The 17714-nt window shown below is 46.8% G+C and overlaps 1 protein-coding gene across 2 annotated transcripts in view; it reads left to right on the top strand.

The window, feature by feature from the left end:
* Nucleotides 1–15713, top strand: part of DOCK8 (dedicator of cytokinesis 8) — a gene marked incomplete at its 5' end in the record, with an annotated part of 175940 nt that extends 160227 nt beyond the window's left edge. For both annotated transcript variants that reach the window (XM_080911132.1, XM_080911133.1), the window contains 6 exons: nt 433–522; nt 3874–4110; nt 7552–7695; nt 8862–8968; nt 14156–14326; nt 14753–15713. In XM_080911132.1, coding sequence (XP_080767258.1) covers nt 433–522; nt 3874–4110; nt 7552–7695; nt 8862–8968; nt 14156–14326; nt 14753–14813 — 810 coding nt within the window. In that variant the 3' untranslated portion in view covers nt 14814–15713. The remainder of the gene's footprint in view (nt 1–432; nt 523–3873; nt 4111–7551; nt 7696–8861; nt 8969–14155; nt 14327–14752) is intronic.
* Nucleotides 15714–17714: the final 2001 nt, after the last annotated feature.

Here is a 17714-nt window from a genome sequence, read left to right as displayed (position 1 = left end):
TGGTAGCTGGCCCAAAGTCATTTCTTTACTTCTGGCCCAGGCTCTTAACTCCCTGATATTGTGTGTCCTCTGCTTAAGATTAGAAGCATATTTCTCGTCTCCTCGCACACTGTGGCTTGCCACATTACGGGAAGTCTGGCCCCTCCAAGTTTTCAGGGTACTAAGTGTAAATCATGCCCCACCCATGGAGCTGCCTCCAGAAATCTATTGTCATTGGCTGACTCTGAGAGCACGCATCTATACTGTAGGAATGCCTTGGTATTTGAGTGTGCTGAACCTCCTTAGACTTTTATTTCTGGTTTAGGAAGTGCTTAAGTTTGCTTCTTAGCTCATAGGGACCATCAATAATCAACACATCTTGCCTTGTGCTTGTTCCAAAGAATTGCAAGCTTCCAAAATAAATTTTATGTGCCCTGATCCTCTCATCCCTAGGGATTTTATGGCCAGTGTTTTGGTGCAGAGTTTGTGGAAGTGATAAAAGACTCTACTCCTGTGGATAGAACCAAGTTGGATCCTAACAAGGTACGGAGACAGTCATCAGACTCTAGCCTGAAAGAAGAAAATGGCATTCTGGGTCTGGACTCCCCCAGTCCTTCAGATGTAACCATGCTTTTGTTTGGTTTTGGGGGGTGCACACATGTATGAGTGGAGTGTATGCAGGCTCACTCTCCCATACACGCCCACATGTGCACCAAGCATCTTTCTCTACCATGTACCACCTTATTTTTAACACCCTTGCTTCCATTTGGCCAGTAAACAGCAGGATCTACCATCCCGACCACTACCACTGGGGATACACATGTGCAATGGCAGTGTCTTTTAAGTGGGCACTGGAGAGCTGAGCTAGGGCTCTCCTTTTACCCACTCCCTCCATTTAGATTTCTTGAGACAGGTTTTTGCTGTGTAACTCCGTCTGGCTACATACCAGCTCTGTGTTTATAAATCATTTCCCGTCATCCTCCTATAGCCCTTAGGGACTAGGTTTGGTTGTTTCTATTTTTATAAGATAAGAAAGTTGAGGCTTGGAAAGGTCTGACCACTTTTCAAGATGATGCTAATGGCGGAGCCACGACACTTACATGAGGTCTGGTTCTACCCACATTCTTCTTAATTACTGTGGCTCATTAGTGCATTTCTGTAAAATGAACTTTCTACTTAAAGCATGCTTTAAAATTCCAACTGCTGGGCCTGGAGAGACAGTTCCCCAGTTAAGAGCACTTCCTGCTCTTCAAAAGGACCCAAGTTTGGTTCCCTGCACCTAGATCAGTCTATAACTCCAGCTGCATAGCCTTAATTCCCTCTCTGGCCTCCAGAAGTGCATGCATACTTACAGCAAATACACACACACACTGTGAGTGTGTGTGTGTGTGTGTGTGTGTACCTATGTATGTGAGCATGTGTGCATGCATACATGCCTGTGCGTGTAAAAATATAGCATCTCTGGCTGGCCATACTTAATGGCCCCATACTTTAAGCTGCAGGCTCTCCTTGTGGCCACGTGCAGGGTGGCTGTTTTAAGGAGGGAAGATCAGGCCATAGGCTTCGTTGTTCTCAGCTCCATACCAAGGCTCCCTCCCAGGCTGGGATGATAGTGCGGATCCATTCTGATGCTCACAGCTCACATATAGCATGCAACTTCACAAGTTCAAGACTGTCCTTGTTTCAAACATGAGCCCCAACTGTGCCCCCGCACCGCCCTCGGGTTAGGTAATTCTCCAGGATGAGCTCAGGGACGGGAAAATGGTGGCAGGTTCTTATTGCAGCTGTGTGGTAACGGATTCAGAGTGCAAGGTCAGAAGGAAGGCCTTCTGTGCCTCCAGTGTGGGTCCCTGCGTTCTGTCTTCCAGGATTGCAGAAAGATGATCCTGATAGAGAGGGATTGGCCAAATACCAGTTTTTCTACGTTTGTCAGAACACTCACTTGAGAGACAGTCCCCAGCTGGGGCCCGAGAGCAGTCATGATAAGCATTGGACAGAAATGTTTGGAGCCCTTGTAGGATAAGGCTGGCTGTGTGCCCGTGACCTTCCCAGCGTCAGGGCCTTTCCCCTCTTTTAGAATCCCCAGGGTAGGCTGTGAGTTTGGAATGAGAATCCTAACCCAGAATCACACCCAGATTTCATTATTCTAAAGTGTGACTTACACTGTGAGGTCAATGAGCGGCCCTTCCTCCTCTCTGTGTGGGTGTCCCACCCTGAGACATTGCTGGTTTACATTCCTTAAAGAACTCTTCTTTGTTAACAAGCACCCCACCCCTTCTCTCTCCTCTCTCTCTTTCTTATCTGTGTGTATGTTGTGCATGTGTGTGTATGTATGTATGTATGTTGTGTATATGTGCGTATGTATGGTGTGTGTATATGTAATTCACTGATGTGTCATTTGATACATACACATAGTCAGTACCTTGACGGTCTAGGTACTGATCCACCCTGTTCCTCCGAAAGGTTTCCTCTGCCTCCTTTGCCACCACTCCCTAATCTCATTCAGCCCTCAGTGGTCACCAAGCTGAGCGGTGGTCCCCATCTGTGTAGACTTGCCTATCTAGAGGTGCCCATGTGGCTCACACGCCCTTTGAAGCTGGCTTCTACTCAGCCTGCCCATCCATGACTCACGGAGTTGAAATTGCTTCTTCCTTCTCAGGCTAAGCGGCATTCGCTGTGTTGATGGGCCACACTCCGCTTAGTACCTCCCCTAGAGGGACACATGAGTGTTTTATAGTCACTTATTCCCAACAATGTTGCTCTAGCTCGGTGGTCCTCAGCCATCCTAACGCCGTGATCCTTTAATACAGTTCATGTTGTGATGTCCCCCCAACCATAAAATTACTTCACAACTGTATTTTTGCTTCTGTTCTGAATTGTGATGTGAATATCTGATGTGCACAGTGGCTGGTAAACCACCCACCCCGGTGAGAGGGTCGTTCCACATGCGCAGTGAGGTCATGACCCTCAGATTGAGAACAGCAGGTCTCCAGCCCTGTTGAGGGTGCTTGTTACCCTTCATTCCTCTTGATGTTGTTTCTTTCCTGAGGAGTCTGTTTCTGTTTGGCTCATATAGCGAGGGCAACAACAGACCAAAGAAAGGGTTTTCCTCAAGTCTAACGTGGTAAATCAGTGAGTTTATTGGTATTATTTACAGAGCATGGGTACCCATAATCTTCTGCACTACCATGAAACCGTCTATGTGATTTATGGGCAGCTACTCCACCAAAGAAGCTCCTCCTCTCAGCAAATGTCTGCAGCTTAACTTTGGGGAAGAGTGGGAAACAGCAGAGGAGGGGTGGCTGAACCACCCCGCAGTAGCCTGCCCTCTTCCTTCATGCAGGTGATCACAGCTGCTCTGGTTTAAGAGCTCAATAAGCACACCCAAGCTATCCACACAAATACTGTGTACCCGTGTGGGAGTGGGGTTCGTGTGTGGGCGGCATGAGGGACCTTGGCTTACAGAGCGCGCTGTGCATTCCTGGTGCTCATTTGAACATTCCAGTCGCTCCATCCTCACAAACACTAGCTGTTATACATTTCCTCAGTCTCCGCATTTGCACTACCTAGTGACCAGACCCTCATGGCAACTGAGTAAAGGAAGATCTGCCTCTTTGGAAGAGCAGTTGGGTACCTTTGCTGTGCTAGAGAGGCCACAGGTGGACCTGGCTCTTCCTTTAAGCGTGTTCCCTCGCACAGCCTCAGGTTTCTTTCTTTGCCTGGGTGGAGAGGAGAAAGGGCAGGTTCTGAATTCCATCCTGAGGTGTTTGGCATTGGTGGTTTTCCAGATTGGAAAGGAGTGTTAGGCTCTGTCCCAGCATGCCTTTCCAAGGCGCCATGCCTCCCTTTGGCTGAGTGGCTCATCCGTTCCCATCTCTTCACCTCTCCCCCCAGGCCTACATACAGATCACCTTTGTGGAGCCTTACTTTGATGAGTATGAGATGAAAGACAGGGTGACCTACTTCGAGAAGAATTTCAACCTTCGGAGGTTCATGTACACCACCCCCTTCACCCTGGAAGGGAAGCCCCGGGGTGAGCTACACGAGCAACATCGCAGGAACACGGTGCTCACCACCATGCACGCCTTCCCCTACATCAAGACCAGGATCCGAGTCAGCCAGAAAGAGGAGGTAATGCACCCCGAGGGGAGTGGCCACCTCTGGGAAAAGGGGGCCTGGATGATCTCCCAGACCCACATACCACTCTACCTCATGAGACTGAAGGGAAACCTGAGAAAAGAAAGGAAGGGGAGAGAAGGGCTGGGCTCCGTGGCACTGAGGATTCAGAGGCAGGTGAATGGCTGTGAATTCAAGGCCAGCCTTATATATATAAAACAAGTGCCAAGCCAACCTGGACTCCATAGTAAGACTCAACAAACATGTACCAGTCCTCGGAGTTCATGCTTATGATCCCAGTACTCCAGAGGCTGAGGCAGGAGCATCTTGAGTTTGAGAACATCCTGGGTCTCATAGCAAGTGCAAGGCAACCTAAACTGTTTAGCAAGATCTTGTCTGAGTAAACCAGGGCTGGAGAGGTAACTCAACAGTCGGACATTTGTCTAGCCTGGGCAAAGATATCCTTGAAATATTGTCTCAAGGTTATTTTCTCACTCTCATAGGGCCAAGGAATCTCATTCAGTTAGTTATGCCTTTCAAAATAGTATTAAATATTTGGCTCTTTAAGGTTATTTATGTAGCATGGTTTACATATTTAATTACAGTGTTTCCATTTTAATTATAAACTTATATGTCTATATAGTTTTCCCTTCATATTCTTTGGTTTTGTATCCATAGAATCAACCAATCATGAATTGGCATATTGAAGGGAAATTTTACTTACACACAGAATTTGTGTGAACTTTTCTCCCTGCCATTTTCCCCTTAAAGAATAAAACCTTCACATGTAAGCTCTTCTGAGTAGACAGAAAGGAACCTGTTGCCCAGCAAGGTGCTGCCCACCTTTAATCTCAGCATTTGAGAAACAAAGGAAGGTAGATCTCTGAGTTCAAGCCTCTCTGGTCTACAGAGTTCCTGGACAGCCGTGGGCTACACAGAGAAACCCTGTCTTAAACAAACAAACAACAAAAAATATAGTAAAGCAATTGTCCTCACAGTCTTTGCAGCCCATTGGGTGTGAAGGATTTGCTGCTACACCGCAGTGTTTCCCACTGCTGCGATCAAAGGCCTGGTAGAAAGAACTTAGAGGCAGATACATTGTAGCTCAGTTTTCAAGGTCTCATCCATTGTGGTGAAGAAGGCATGTGGCAGAGCTGTTCAGTGCACACCATAGTAACCAGGAAGCAGACAATAAGGGTTACAGGAAGGGACCAAGGAAAAATACAGCCCCAAGGGTTATGCTCCCATAGACCTATATTACCCAACTAGGCCCCATATTCTACACTTCATGAGAGATTCATCCACTGGTTATGTTAAAGGTTTCTGTTGGAAACCAAGCCCCCAGTATATGAATCTGTGGGTATATTTCATATCCAAATATCTGCACATTCTCAGATTTTAGTACAATTGGAGAGAACAATTTCCAGAACCATCTTTCCAGGGAGAGATGAATGCCTGTATTTAAGTTTTGTATTTTATTAAGTGTTTGTCTCCAGTCTTAGGCACTGAATTCAGAGCCTCATGCTTACCAAAATACTGCACACTATGCCCCATTCTTCTGTAAAAATCAAAACAAAACTATATACCTAAAGGCCTGTAGGTGTCTCAGGCACTGTTCTATTGTAAATTACTGGAGTGGGAATCGCAAACAAGCAGGCCCCCTGGACTGGTGCTCTGTGTGGGAAGAGCACAGTTGCAGCCTATACATCGACCTGTCTCAGATTCTTCCTGTGGCTGTGCACGAGGCACTTGGCTCCACCTCCAAACTGTTGGCAAGAAAGGTCTTATGTAGGAAGATGTTAACCCATTTTAATAGAGCCTATCAAGAAGATCTCTCAAACCTCAGAATTATGCATAGCACCAACCTTCCAATTTCTCCTTAAAATCCCTACATGTTAACGTATATGCCACCTCTTTATCCTGGACAACAAGCCTTCTCTGATTCCTTGCTTGTCTCATTACCACTCGGCATTGTCTTTCTATATAAACCACACCCAGATCTCAGTCTCCTCTCTGTGATTCAGAATGAGGCCTGAAAAATCCTTATGGACTGATGTGTGAGCGGATGGCTTCTGGATCTTGATGAGCCTAACCCAAAACTTATTTTACAGTCGTCTTGTGCATACCTAATGTGATAGGAATTTTTATAGCAACTCACTTTCATGACATCTCGCCCAAGCATCCAGCTTGATCTTCATAGAAGCAGCTCTCTTTCCACACCCTTACTTTATCAGTTTATATGTTGTTCATTAGAACAACAACAGTTACATGGTTAATCAAGTCAGTGAGCATGCAGAGGACCTGCAGCCTTCCACTCCACGGGGCAGGAGCTGCATGGGCTGAACTGGCTGGAGAACAGCCATCTAGACCAGCACTAAGTGACATGGCTTCCTCAGGGAGGAGGAGTCACAGAGGGTAGAGGAGCCTGCCCTGGAGACTGTCCATAGAAAGGTGTGTGGAAGGCATCTAGTGTGGCCCTTACTGTTTTAGGCTTTTAAACACTAAGATATTCTAAGCACAATACAGAGATACATTGTCTATAATAGTGTCCTTATAGCTGCTTACAATGCTCTAGAACTACTTCTTGTTTTCCATTGCTCCAGCTGTGTAACCAAGCGGCCCAGACTGGATGTCATAAACAACAGAAATGTATTGCGTGGCAGTTCCAAAGGCTGGCAAGCTCAAGTTCAGGGCATTGTGAGGGCTGAAGGAGCATCTGTCCCAGGCCTGCCTCCTGGCCTCTTCAGAGGACCTCTTCTCCTCCTCCTGTCGATCATCAGTTTCCATATCTCCTGAAGACACCCATTATGTGGATTAGGTCTGCCCCAATAAACCAGCTTAATTTAACTACCTATACATAAGGTTACCTTCTAAGCACCTGGAGGTTAGGGCTTTAAATGTGAAGTGGGGAGGGGGCAGGATTTGACCCATCACATACAGGAAAGACCTGACCCAGAACCAGAACTTAGCACCCTCTTTATTAGGTGTCACCATCATGAAGGTGAGCTGGAAAGGACACAAAAGATGTAAGAGTTTAATGATAACAGGGAAGAAAATCATGGCCGCCATGCTTTCCCCTAGTAATCTGAGTAACTTGTTTAATAATAGGATAAAAAAGAAAAAAACCTAGTCATGTAGAAAGAAGTTGGGCTTTGAATATAGATATAATTATGATCAAATTTGCACCTTGATACATCTTGTGTTACTTAATCTTATAAACTCCCCTTTTATGATAAAGTGAAAAGAACAGGCAGTTATTTAAAGGAGGAACTCACATACAGATGCCGAATGTGTCGTGAAGCCCATCTCTAGGTGACCTGCTGAGAATATTCCAAAGTGCCCTGAAAGTCATTCCTTAGCTGCTGCTTCAAATCCGGGTAGCCTCCCTGTCGGAGCTCGGGTTTGCCAGGCACTAAGGCAGGTCATGGCCTCACTACGCTGTTGCCTTCTGCTCAGTTCGTTTTGACTCCGATTGAGGTTGCCATTGAAGATATGAAGAAGAAGACCTTGCAGCTAGCGGTGGCCACTCACCAGGAGCCCCCTGATGCGAAGATGCTGCAGATGGTACTGCAAGGGTCTGTAGGGACCACTGTAAATCAGGTAAGCAGGGCTCACTGATGGCAGCTTGGCCAGGACTTAGTTTTTCTTGTTCATCTGGTCTGCACTCTGCTCAGGAGCTGATGAGGAATCAGTGTACAAAATAGTCTATAAAGGAGTAGACTGTACTTAAGGAATACCATTTTCTCAGAGTCTCCATTTTGGGACCAGATCTGGCAGTGTGACCCAGGACTAGAGCCCTGTAGCAGAGATTTGACTTGTGTCCACTATAGGCAGAGCTATAGGCAGAGCTTTGGGTTAATTCTAAGAATGTGTCTATGGAGATAAGAAGAGGCCCAGACCACCTATCTCCTTGGTTAGGTACCAGGTATTTCCAACAGAGCAAGTACCTTGCCAACAGGATTGACCTGGGACTGGGTTCTCGGGCCACTTTGACAATTAGTGCTTTCATCGCTGCTGTAACCATCACACCTGAGTTCAGCATGGAACTAGGCCTGTCTCTGATGGAGAGACATACAAGCACAGTCAGTTCTTCTGTCTAATGGGCCCCTTGATGTTGGTCCTTCACACTGCCACATCCAAAAACTCACTAGCCATCATCCTTCCCAGCCAACGCCTTCTCCATCTGAGGATCCCCTGCAGAAAGTCTGAGTCTGACCAACTTAGGGGAATCAGGAGTAGCAAACAGGAGAAAGACTATTATATGTCCAAGATTAGAGAAACATTAGGATGCTTTTGCTTCTGTGAGTCCCCATCCAATGAAGAAAACAGAAGCAATTTACTATCACAACTATAAACCACAGATGGTCTGCGAATTCTCTGGCTCAAACCAGGGTTTAAATAATGTGATTCTTCCACTGGGGCAACCAGATAAGCAGGTATGCTTGGACAGATAGAGGTAGCCCTTGCTTTGGAGGATCCACTCCTGGTAGTCGCCTTTGCTGCTGTCACATTACTTTGTGGTATGACAGGAAAGCTGCAGGGTTAGAGTTGGATCAGGAAGATGCACTCAGACCAGTCAGTATTCTCCTAAATCTCTGGGTCCTCCTCGGGAATCAATTTCCTGAGAAATCCAAGACCTCCCTAGGCTTTTTGTTTTAAGCTACAAAATTAAATGGTCAACATAAGGAACCCTCCCTACATTCTCTCTCTCCCAAGTAATTTAACTTTCATTCCAATTCCGTGTCATGTTTCACTTTCTCCACCAGGGACCGCTGGAGGTGGCCCAAGTGTTCTTGGCTGAAATTCCAGCTGACCCAAAGCTCTACCGACATCACAACAAGCTGAGGTTATGCTTCAAGGAGTTCATAATGCGGTAAGAAGGGAGGTGGTGGACGCTGGAGCATGGCATTGTGGGGCACTGCTCAGCACTGGAGTGTCCACTGGAGTGCTCACCAGCATGCATGAGGCCGTGGATGCCACCCCCGCTGCTACAAAAACAAAAACCTATCCCAGGTACCACTCAGAGATACTGGATCATTGACTCCGGCTTAAGAACCCTGCTAAATGCTTGTGATGCGCACGCATGCATGCGCGCGCGCATACACACACACACACACACACAGAACCTTAAGGTCCAGGGCAATAAAGCAACAGGGCTTGTATTACCGCTAAGAAACTAAATCTTCCTGCGCAGGCCGCTTCATGGCTGCTGTGGTACTGTGCCTCACAGTAAGACAGAAGGCATCATCTTCGCTTTACACATGAGGCATGGGAAGTTTGGAGATGGGAGATGAATTTACTGATGGCCACACAGCCTGTTGGCAGCAGGGCTGAGTTGCAGCAGGTCTCTGGCTCTTGGCCATCCCTGCTTTTGTCTGGGCTCATAATCACTGACACACTAAGTCAAAGCTGTTTGCATTTGTAGAATATATTTCTGCAAATCGTACAGTGACTTAAGCAGAAGCCTAGAACTAGGAAAAGTTCTAAAACTGGACTTTTGCAAAGAAGACAACACCTTCCCATATGAGGCCAGCCTCATCTTTCCTACTGACTTCTGTGAAGCTGGCCTTAAGGGTAGCTGGTTCAGCCTAGACAGGTAATGGCTCTTTGGGCAGGGCCTTGTGATTTCTGCAACACAGATAGTTACCTGAGATCTCCAGTGGCCCTGAAAGAAAAAAAAAAGATACCATTTCAGAGAAAAAAAAATGTCAGAAGCATAGGTACCAATTGCCTTTACATTCAGAACCCTGGTGCAGCATCCAAGTACAGGAATAATCTTGCAGGGTAGGCAGGGAGAACGGAAGCTAAAAGTTAGTTTGCCCAGTTTAGTGACAACCCACTAGAGTACTGCTGTCAGGTGAAATTAGAGACTGTTCCTCATCCCAAGCTTTCTGGAGAAATGCCCAACTTGGCTGTGTGAGAACAAGCACGGATATTTGGAGATGGGTATATACAATGTATCTAGTAATGTTGGTGTATTTGGTTTCCTTTGTGATGGCATGTTACCTTTTCATAGCATGGAGCACCCTAGCCAGTCCCTATTGGTCATATCAAGGCCTCTGAAAACTACAGAGATAGAGAGAGCAAGAACAGGTGATACTCTTTATCCTAAGATGATCCTTTAACAGAGTAACTCTCAAAGTCCTTTAAAAATGCTCTTCTCAGCAAGTGGAGGCAAGAGACTTGCTGTGAGTTTGGGGTCAGCTCTGATAGTCGTAGTTGCTCCAGACCAGCCTAGGGAGCAAAACTCTCTAGTCGAGATGCTCTGGAGAAACCAGACGGCACCTATTAAATCAAATGCAGGCTATGGTTTAGGAAGCGTGGAGTAGGGCCTGAAACTCTGGCATGTGTTTGTTTGTTTGTTTGCTAGTTGCAGTGTTTTTGTTTTGTAGTACCAGGTTGGCCTTTCCCTTGCAATGCCCCTGTCTCAACATCCCAAGGGCTGGAATTACAAGTGTAGGCTACCATGCCTGGCTGCAGATTCTGCAATACTCATGAGTCCTTGTGCTACGGTAGTGGGAGCGCCAGCCTTTGGGCAGAAGCTGCTGCTTGCTTGCCTCCTGTCTATACTTCTCCCCCGGCTCCCCCAACCTGAACTTTTCAGGCCATCCCTTTTGTCTTCCTCCCTTCAAAAAGACAAGTGTGCTCAAACGGCCGTGCTGAACTGGCTGTCCGTGCCAGCTTGCCCCCTGATCCAGCATACACACTACCACCAGTGTGACGTCCTAAAAGGATGCCGGCTATTACCACATCTAAGACACAACCACACTTACCTCTTCCCGTCTTCACTCCAGACAGGTCAGAAATGGTAGCTCATCACACTGTACCTTTAACATGGGTGCAAGGACATGTAAGTTCCCCTCAAAGCAGTGGCTGAAGCTTCCCTGTCCCACTTGCTTGCCGCTTCCAAGTCCAGTGAGGAGGCCCCCACTATTTGAGAACATGGACAGCAGTGTCAGGTGCTTGCTTCCAGGTGGCAGAGGCGACTCACTGGCAGACAGGGTGGCCCACTGCTGGGTCTCTTCTTCAGTGGGCTCTAGTGTCCCAGGAGGCTGGTAGATATACCAGAGCTCAGAGGAGACCCCAGACAGCCTTCCCATAAGAACTGCTCTGTTGGCAGGACCCTGGCCAAGTCCGTAGTCGCTTCGCCTGCCCCAGGGCAGTGGCTTCTGACTCAGCCAGCAGGCCTGGCAGCCTGGCATGCAGCAGTCAGCACTCCCAGTATCTTGGCACTATTCCAGTGGCTGCCAAGTGAGAACAAAGTCTTCTCTGCCTTTCCCTAAGAGGAAATGCCGGAAAGGTTCATAAACACAAACAGACAAATGTCACACGTGTCTCCTCCCTCTCCCCCCAACCTCACTAGACCATCAGAGGCACTGCGGTCCTTTCTGTATTTTCTCCCTCTTAACCTGCTTGTTCTCGTTCCTGCAGACATTTGGGGCTTGGTAGATAGCTCAGTGGATGGAGCCCTGTGGTGCATGCATGAGGACCTGGGTTCAAATCTCTGCTACCTACACCTGTGATCCGCAGCAGAGGGGTGCAGCAGACACAGGACAGTGGCTGGGTTTGCTGCTCACCAGCCTAGTTCCAATGTCAGTAAGAGACCCTGTCTCAAGAAAAAGCTGATGTCTTCCTCTGGCTTCTATATATGTACCTGCACACACATGTGCATACACAGTACACATACAAATACAATTAACAAATTATAAATACTAAGTGATTTGGGGGCTAGAAAGATGGTTCCATGGTTAAATGTGTGTACTGTTCTTTTTCAAGGAGCCTGAGTTTGGTTCCCAGAACACATGTTGGTAGCTCACAACTGCCTGCCACTCCAAGCACACACTTTCTTAGGGGGCACAACCACCCACACAGGGAACAATTCTTGCCCAAGAAGAGCTTGTAAGAGAAATGTCAAGCCAAACTTAGAGATTCAAAAATGAGGAAAGTGCTTTGTTAGAAAGAGAGAGAAGCCATAAGTCAGGTTTGGCACATGCCTTTAATTCTAGCGCTTGGGAGGCAGAGGCAGGCAAGCCAGGTCCAGAGAGATCCAACACCTCTGGTCTCTTCAGACACTTGCAGTCATGTGTATACATAAGCAAACACACACACACACACACACACACATTCTCTCACTGGTAGGAACACAGCTCCTAGCCCTTCCTCAGCTCTCTGGAATGACTAACAAGAAAACTGTAATCTTGGTGCAGTGAGAGTCTCTGCTCTTCTAGCTCACCCCACCTCACTCTCATGAACATGACCTCTGTCCCCATGCTCTGTGACTGGATGAGGAGTTGTTCTTGGGAGGATTTCTGAGGGTGAGGCTGAACTGGAACAGATGTCATTATCTGGTCCCCAAAGTCAGATATTTTCTTTGTGCTAACACCCTGCAGTTCCACCACAGTGGGGTGAGCTGTGATCTGTTCAGTGGGGAAGTCAGCCCCGTTTTCAGCTCTGGACAATTATCATTTTCATTGGTCCCCAGTGTGTCTTCCTTAACCTGTCTATTGATTTCTCTTCATCTCCCCCTCTTTGCTGTTTGACACATTGTTCTGATTCGGGGTTCTCTGGCTGCCCTGTTTTGTTTTATCTTCCTTTTCTTTTTTTTGGGGGGGGACAGGGTCTCACCGTGTAGACCTGGCTGTCCTCCAGCTCATGGGGATCTGCCTCCCAAGTGCTGGGATGAAAGGCACGTGCCACACTTGCCTGTGGCTTCTCTCTCCTTCAAATGCAGCACTTTCCTTATTTTTTTAAATCTGTAAATACAGGTTCGTCGTCTCTCTCACAAGCTCATCTTAGGCAGGAATTGCTCCTCCTGTGGGTGGCCGTGCACCCTAACAAAGTGTGTGTGACAGGGAGCAACTTTCTACAGGTTCCTGCTGCCTCAGGACTTCAGTAACCAGGGATGGCTCTTAGTTTAATGCCTCGGAGAGCTGGTATGTGTGTGGTGCAAGCCTCGGATTTCAATTTTACAAAACAACTTTCTCATTAAAGGCCTTGCGCTCCTAGCAAGTCTGTATTCTACCTCTCAGGGCAGCAGTTTTCTAAGCCCATTTGCCCAAGTAAGTTAGCTTTCTTCAAGGTTCTAAGCTGAGTGCCCAAGGTTTAGGCAGAACCTCACAGTTCTGACTCAGGCATCTAAAGCAGGGCCTAACAGTCTGCTTCTTGAAAGCTCTGTGGGGGATCTGATAAGTCAACAGGATTGAAAACACTCTCAGGGGGCTGCAGTCAAGGCTCAGTGAGCAGATGTACTTACTGCAAAGGCATCAGGACCTGAGTTCAGATCCTGGCACTCCCGTAACAAGCAGGGCATGGCCCACACCTTGCCGTAGCCCCAGCAATGAGGACAAGGGAGAGTGAAAGATCAGTATCTCTAAGGTTTGCTGGACTGCCATGGCAAAAGTTACGAGACCCAGGCTCAGCAAGAGACCTTGTTCAAAGAGAAAAGGCAGATGTGATAAAAGAGGCTACCCCATGTCCTCTGCCCTGTGAGTGTTAGGACAGGCACATGCATATCATACATATTTACATACACTGCACACACACACACACACTCTCATACATATTAGAGGTTGTGGTTCTATAACTTTACATCATGGTGACCAAAAACACTTGCCGAGAGTAAAGATCTATTAGGCTCACGGTTTCTGGGGTTTCAGTCTATGATCAATTGGATTCATTACTTTGGCCTGCAGGAAGGCAGAACAGCATGGTGGGGAGCATGTTTTCCAGGAGGCTGTTATCTCATGGCGGCCAGGATGTAAAAAAGAGATGATTGAGGCTGTGGACAAGATGTATTCCCAAGGTCATTTCAAGGACTCACTCCCTTCACTGAGGTGCTACCTCCTGGGTTTTTCCCAATTGCCCATCAGACTATGACCCGATGACTGGACTAGGCTGTGGATGAGTTCCAGAGCCCATCAGCTAACAGGCAGTGCTTGAGCCCTGTGCCTTAAGGAAACATGTAGACAACAGCAGAGGTACTCAAGAAGCACACTTACTGTTTTTCAAGTCACGAACATACAAACAGCGAGGGCAATGCGGCCTCCTCTCTCTCCCTCAGATGTGGTGAGGCCGTGGAGAAGAACAGGCGACTCATCACCGCAGAGCAGCGGGAGTACCAGCAGGAACTAAAGAAAAACTACCACAAGCTGAGGGACAGCCTCAGGCCCATGATCGAGCGGAAAATCCCAGAGCTCTACAAGCCCATATTCAGAATTGACAGTCAAAAGAGGTAAGAAGGGGCCAGTGGAGCCTCTTCCTGGGCATCAGAGACCGTGGGGGAGGGGCACCACAAATCCAGCTTGCTCAGCTGCTCTTGGCAGAAAGCAGGCAGACCCGGGCTGACTGGGGGCCTGGAGTCAGGCCTCCAGCAGGTCTGTGGTTTGCATTCAGCCCAAACCTTCCCCTGACCCCTCCAAGACCCTTCTTACTGGCCTTGTGCCAGCCAGTTTTGAAGTCCATCCAGTGTAGCTGGCGTGTGTGTAGGTGTGTAGGGGCTGGGGATGGTGAACGATATGAACGGGTCAGTCCTCTTTTATGTACTAAGTTCCCCAGGACCCATAGCTTTCTGGTTCATAATTTTCTCCCAGCAATCTCTTTAAACGGCTAATCAACCTGTCTGTGTTCTCTCTCTCTCTCTCTCTCTCCTTAATCTCAGAGACTCTTTCCACAGATCTAGTTTCAGGAAATGTGAAACCCAGTTGTCACAGGGCAGCTGAAAAAAAGTCACCTTTGCCTGTAGTGACTGGTGCCCCACTACCTGAAAGAACTCTCTGGTACGTCGACAGCAGCCACCCAAGACTGACTCTACAATCCCTGTCTAGCCAGTGCTCTGGAAACTTGGGGTCCATGACCACAGAGATGCCCAAGTGTATTGTAGATCATCTCGGCCCTGCCAGGAACTAGGGGATGGGGGTAAAGCAGGGGATAATTGTATTTATTAAGGTATTTTTTTCAATGCTGTACAAGCAAGGCCTAAGCTGTTTCCGCTGAGTGGCTGGTCACCGTCCTCCCATAAAGTGACCTCCTCTGACCTATATTTGAATTCCTAAGATAAACTCGAATTGTGGATGGAAGAGTGGAACATGTCCAGCAGCCTATTCCAAGTGAACTTCACTCATCCTTTTGGTGAGAAGAAAAGATAAACTCCAGAAAAGGGAAACATTTTCTGATACATCTGTGACAGGAAGTCGTACAGGAAGCCTTGCCTCATGCTGGGAATCGGGGAATAGATGGATCTTCCACACCTGCTTCTCATGCTGGCTGGGGATCTGGGAATGGATGGATCACTGCACACCTGCTTTCAGCCCCTCCTGTCGTCTAGTTATTTCTGCATTATTGCTTCTGTTAAGCTGAGTGAGCCCACCTTTACCCAGGGGACAGTTGTCTGAGACAACAGTACAAGTCGCCCAGCCACAAGGCACCGACAGCACATTCTTCAGAGCAGGAGCAGTTCTCCCAGAACACTTTGCCGGTTTCCTGTACACTTGCCCTCACTGCCTCCTTTCTCTTCTCTGGGGACAAGGTGATTTTTATACAAGGATAGTATCTCTGCCTTCATTTCAGAACATTGTATCCTCTGTGTGTTACATAATATATGCTTTTGATTCTTTTTACAAGTGTATTTTAGGAAAAAGAAGAACAAAGCTATGACTTGAGAATTAAATTATATATTTTTCATACAACTTGTGAACTTAACTAATACTAAAGAGGGAATAAAAATGGCAAGCATGAGGGGAGGTATTGCTTGCCTTTAGTCCCAGCACTTGGAGGCAGAGACAGGCAGATCTCTGAGTTTGAGGTGAGCCTGGTCTACAGAGGGAGTTCCAGGACAGCCAGATCAACACAGTGAGACCATGTCTCATAATTAAATAAATAAACAAATAAGCAAAATGCTTCTGTGTGCAACTGCTGTTTCTGACTCTGACAGTTCAAAGTGTTGTGAAGCTTCTAAGACCCTGGTGGGACAGGCCTTAGACAAGCAGTGCCCTCCAGAGCAACATCTAATCCTTCTGGTCAGGATACAGTTCTCAGTTGTCGGTTCTGAAATGTTCACATATACCATTGGGTGTAAATTACCATATTCTGAAGGAAGACATTGAAAAAATGACTAGAATAAACAAAGACCTTGATTGACCCTTGATCTGAGTATGTATTCTAAACAAATGGAGTCAGGAGAGAGGAACTTTAAACATTCCTAGGCATGGCACAAATCAAGTATCTTCTGAAAACAAGACTCCTGACAGGCCACAAAAGTCCTTTTGTTTTGGGCAAGCCCTAGAACAGCAGCTCTCAATCTTTCTAATGCTGTGACCATTTAATATAGTTCCTCATGTTGTGGTGTCCCCCAATCATTTTGTAGCTATTTCATAGCTATAATTTTGCTACTGTTATAGATTTTTAAATATCTGATATGTGACCCCTGTGAAAGGTCTGTCTACCCACAAAGGGATCTACACCCACAGGTTGAGAACCACTGCCCCAGAGGAGCACTCAGACAGAGTTCCCTGATTTGTTCCATTCTCCCCACTTCAGGGGACACATGTTGCTGCACCTAAGGATGTAAATGTGAGTGCTTGCACCTCACTGGGATTAGTAACTAGCTCACAAGCTGGGCCCTCTGGTTAACCTGAACACTCTTGGGGTTTTGCATGGGTGTGTTCAAGAGCTCAGTCCTCACCCGAGCATCCTCTTGGCTCATTCATAGCTCTGGCTGCTTATGGTGAATGGCCTTGGTTTTTTTCTCCCTCTGGTTTTTTCCTTAAGGGACTTGACTATTTTTATGGAGTTGATTTCCCTCATGTGTGAACTGAAAGGCAAAGCCAGGAATATCTTTTATGATGAAGGCATGCACCCTTGGCTCCTTCATATTTTAGTCTGTAAAAGCAAATCAAGTGCAGCTGACACTCAAGAAGAACGCAGCTGTCTCTACATCCTCAATGGGGCATGGCAGAGTTTTGCTTTTTAATATTTGTTTCCAATTGTGTGCATGTGAGAGGAGCATAGGTTCACATGAGTATGGGGAGCTCAGGTTAGAAGCATTAGGTTCTCCTGGAGCTGGAGTTCCAGGAGATTGGGAGTTACCATGTGAGCACTAGGAAACAACCATAGGTCTTCTGCAGGAGCAACACACACACTTAACCTCTGAGCTATTTCACCCATCCCATGTCAAATAATTTTTTCCTTTATTTAATCCACATCTGGGAGGTTCAGACAAATAGTTAAAATGCATAATTTGTTTCTCTATGTCTGTGTTCTTAGCTGTTCTTTATCAGAAACCCCTTTGAACAAAAACAGGTGCGAAATTAGAGGAATTTGATGAAAATTAAAAGCTAATCAGAGTACAGGGCCTTTAAAATATAAAAACACTGTTAAAAGCTGAAACAATATGAAAAGCATAGTTGTTGTCTTGAAAGTAAGATCTTGGTCCACAAACATGAAATAAAGGCAGCATTCTCAGATCACAGCCAAATGAACACAATCCCACAAAGCAGTGTACCTGAGCTAATGCGTACACAGGGTGAAAAGCTGACCTACTTTTTTTTTCCCTTGAACTTCACACAGTCTGTGACTTGTTTCTGGGGTGTTCCGAGCTTTCTGGGGTTAGCATCCCACTATCA

The sequence above is a fragment of the Micromys minutus genome (assembly GCF_963924665.1).
Source record: "Micromys minutus genome assembly, chromosome: 2".
In the NCBI taxonomy this organism is placed as follows: Eukaryota; Metazoa; Chordata; class Mammalia; order Rodentia; family Muridae; genus Micromys; species Micromys minutus.
This window is presented reverse-complemented; position numbering and strand designations above follow the sequence as displayed.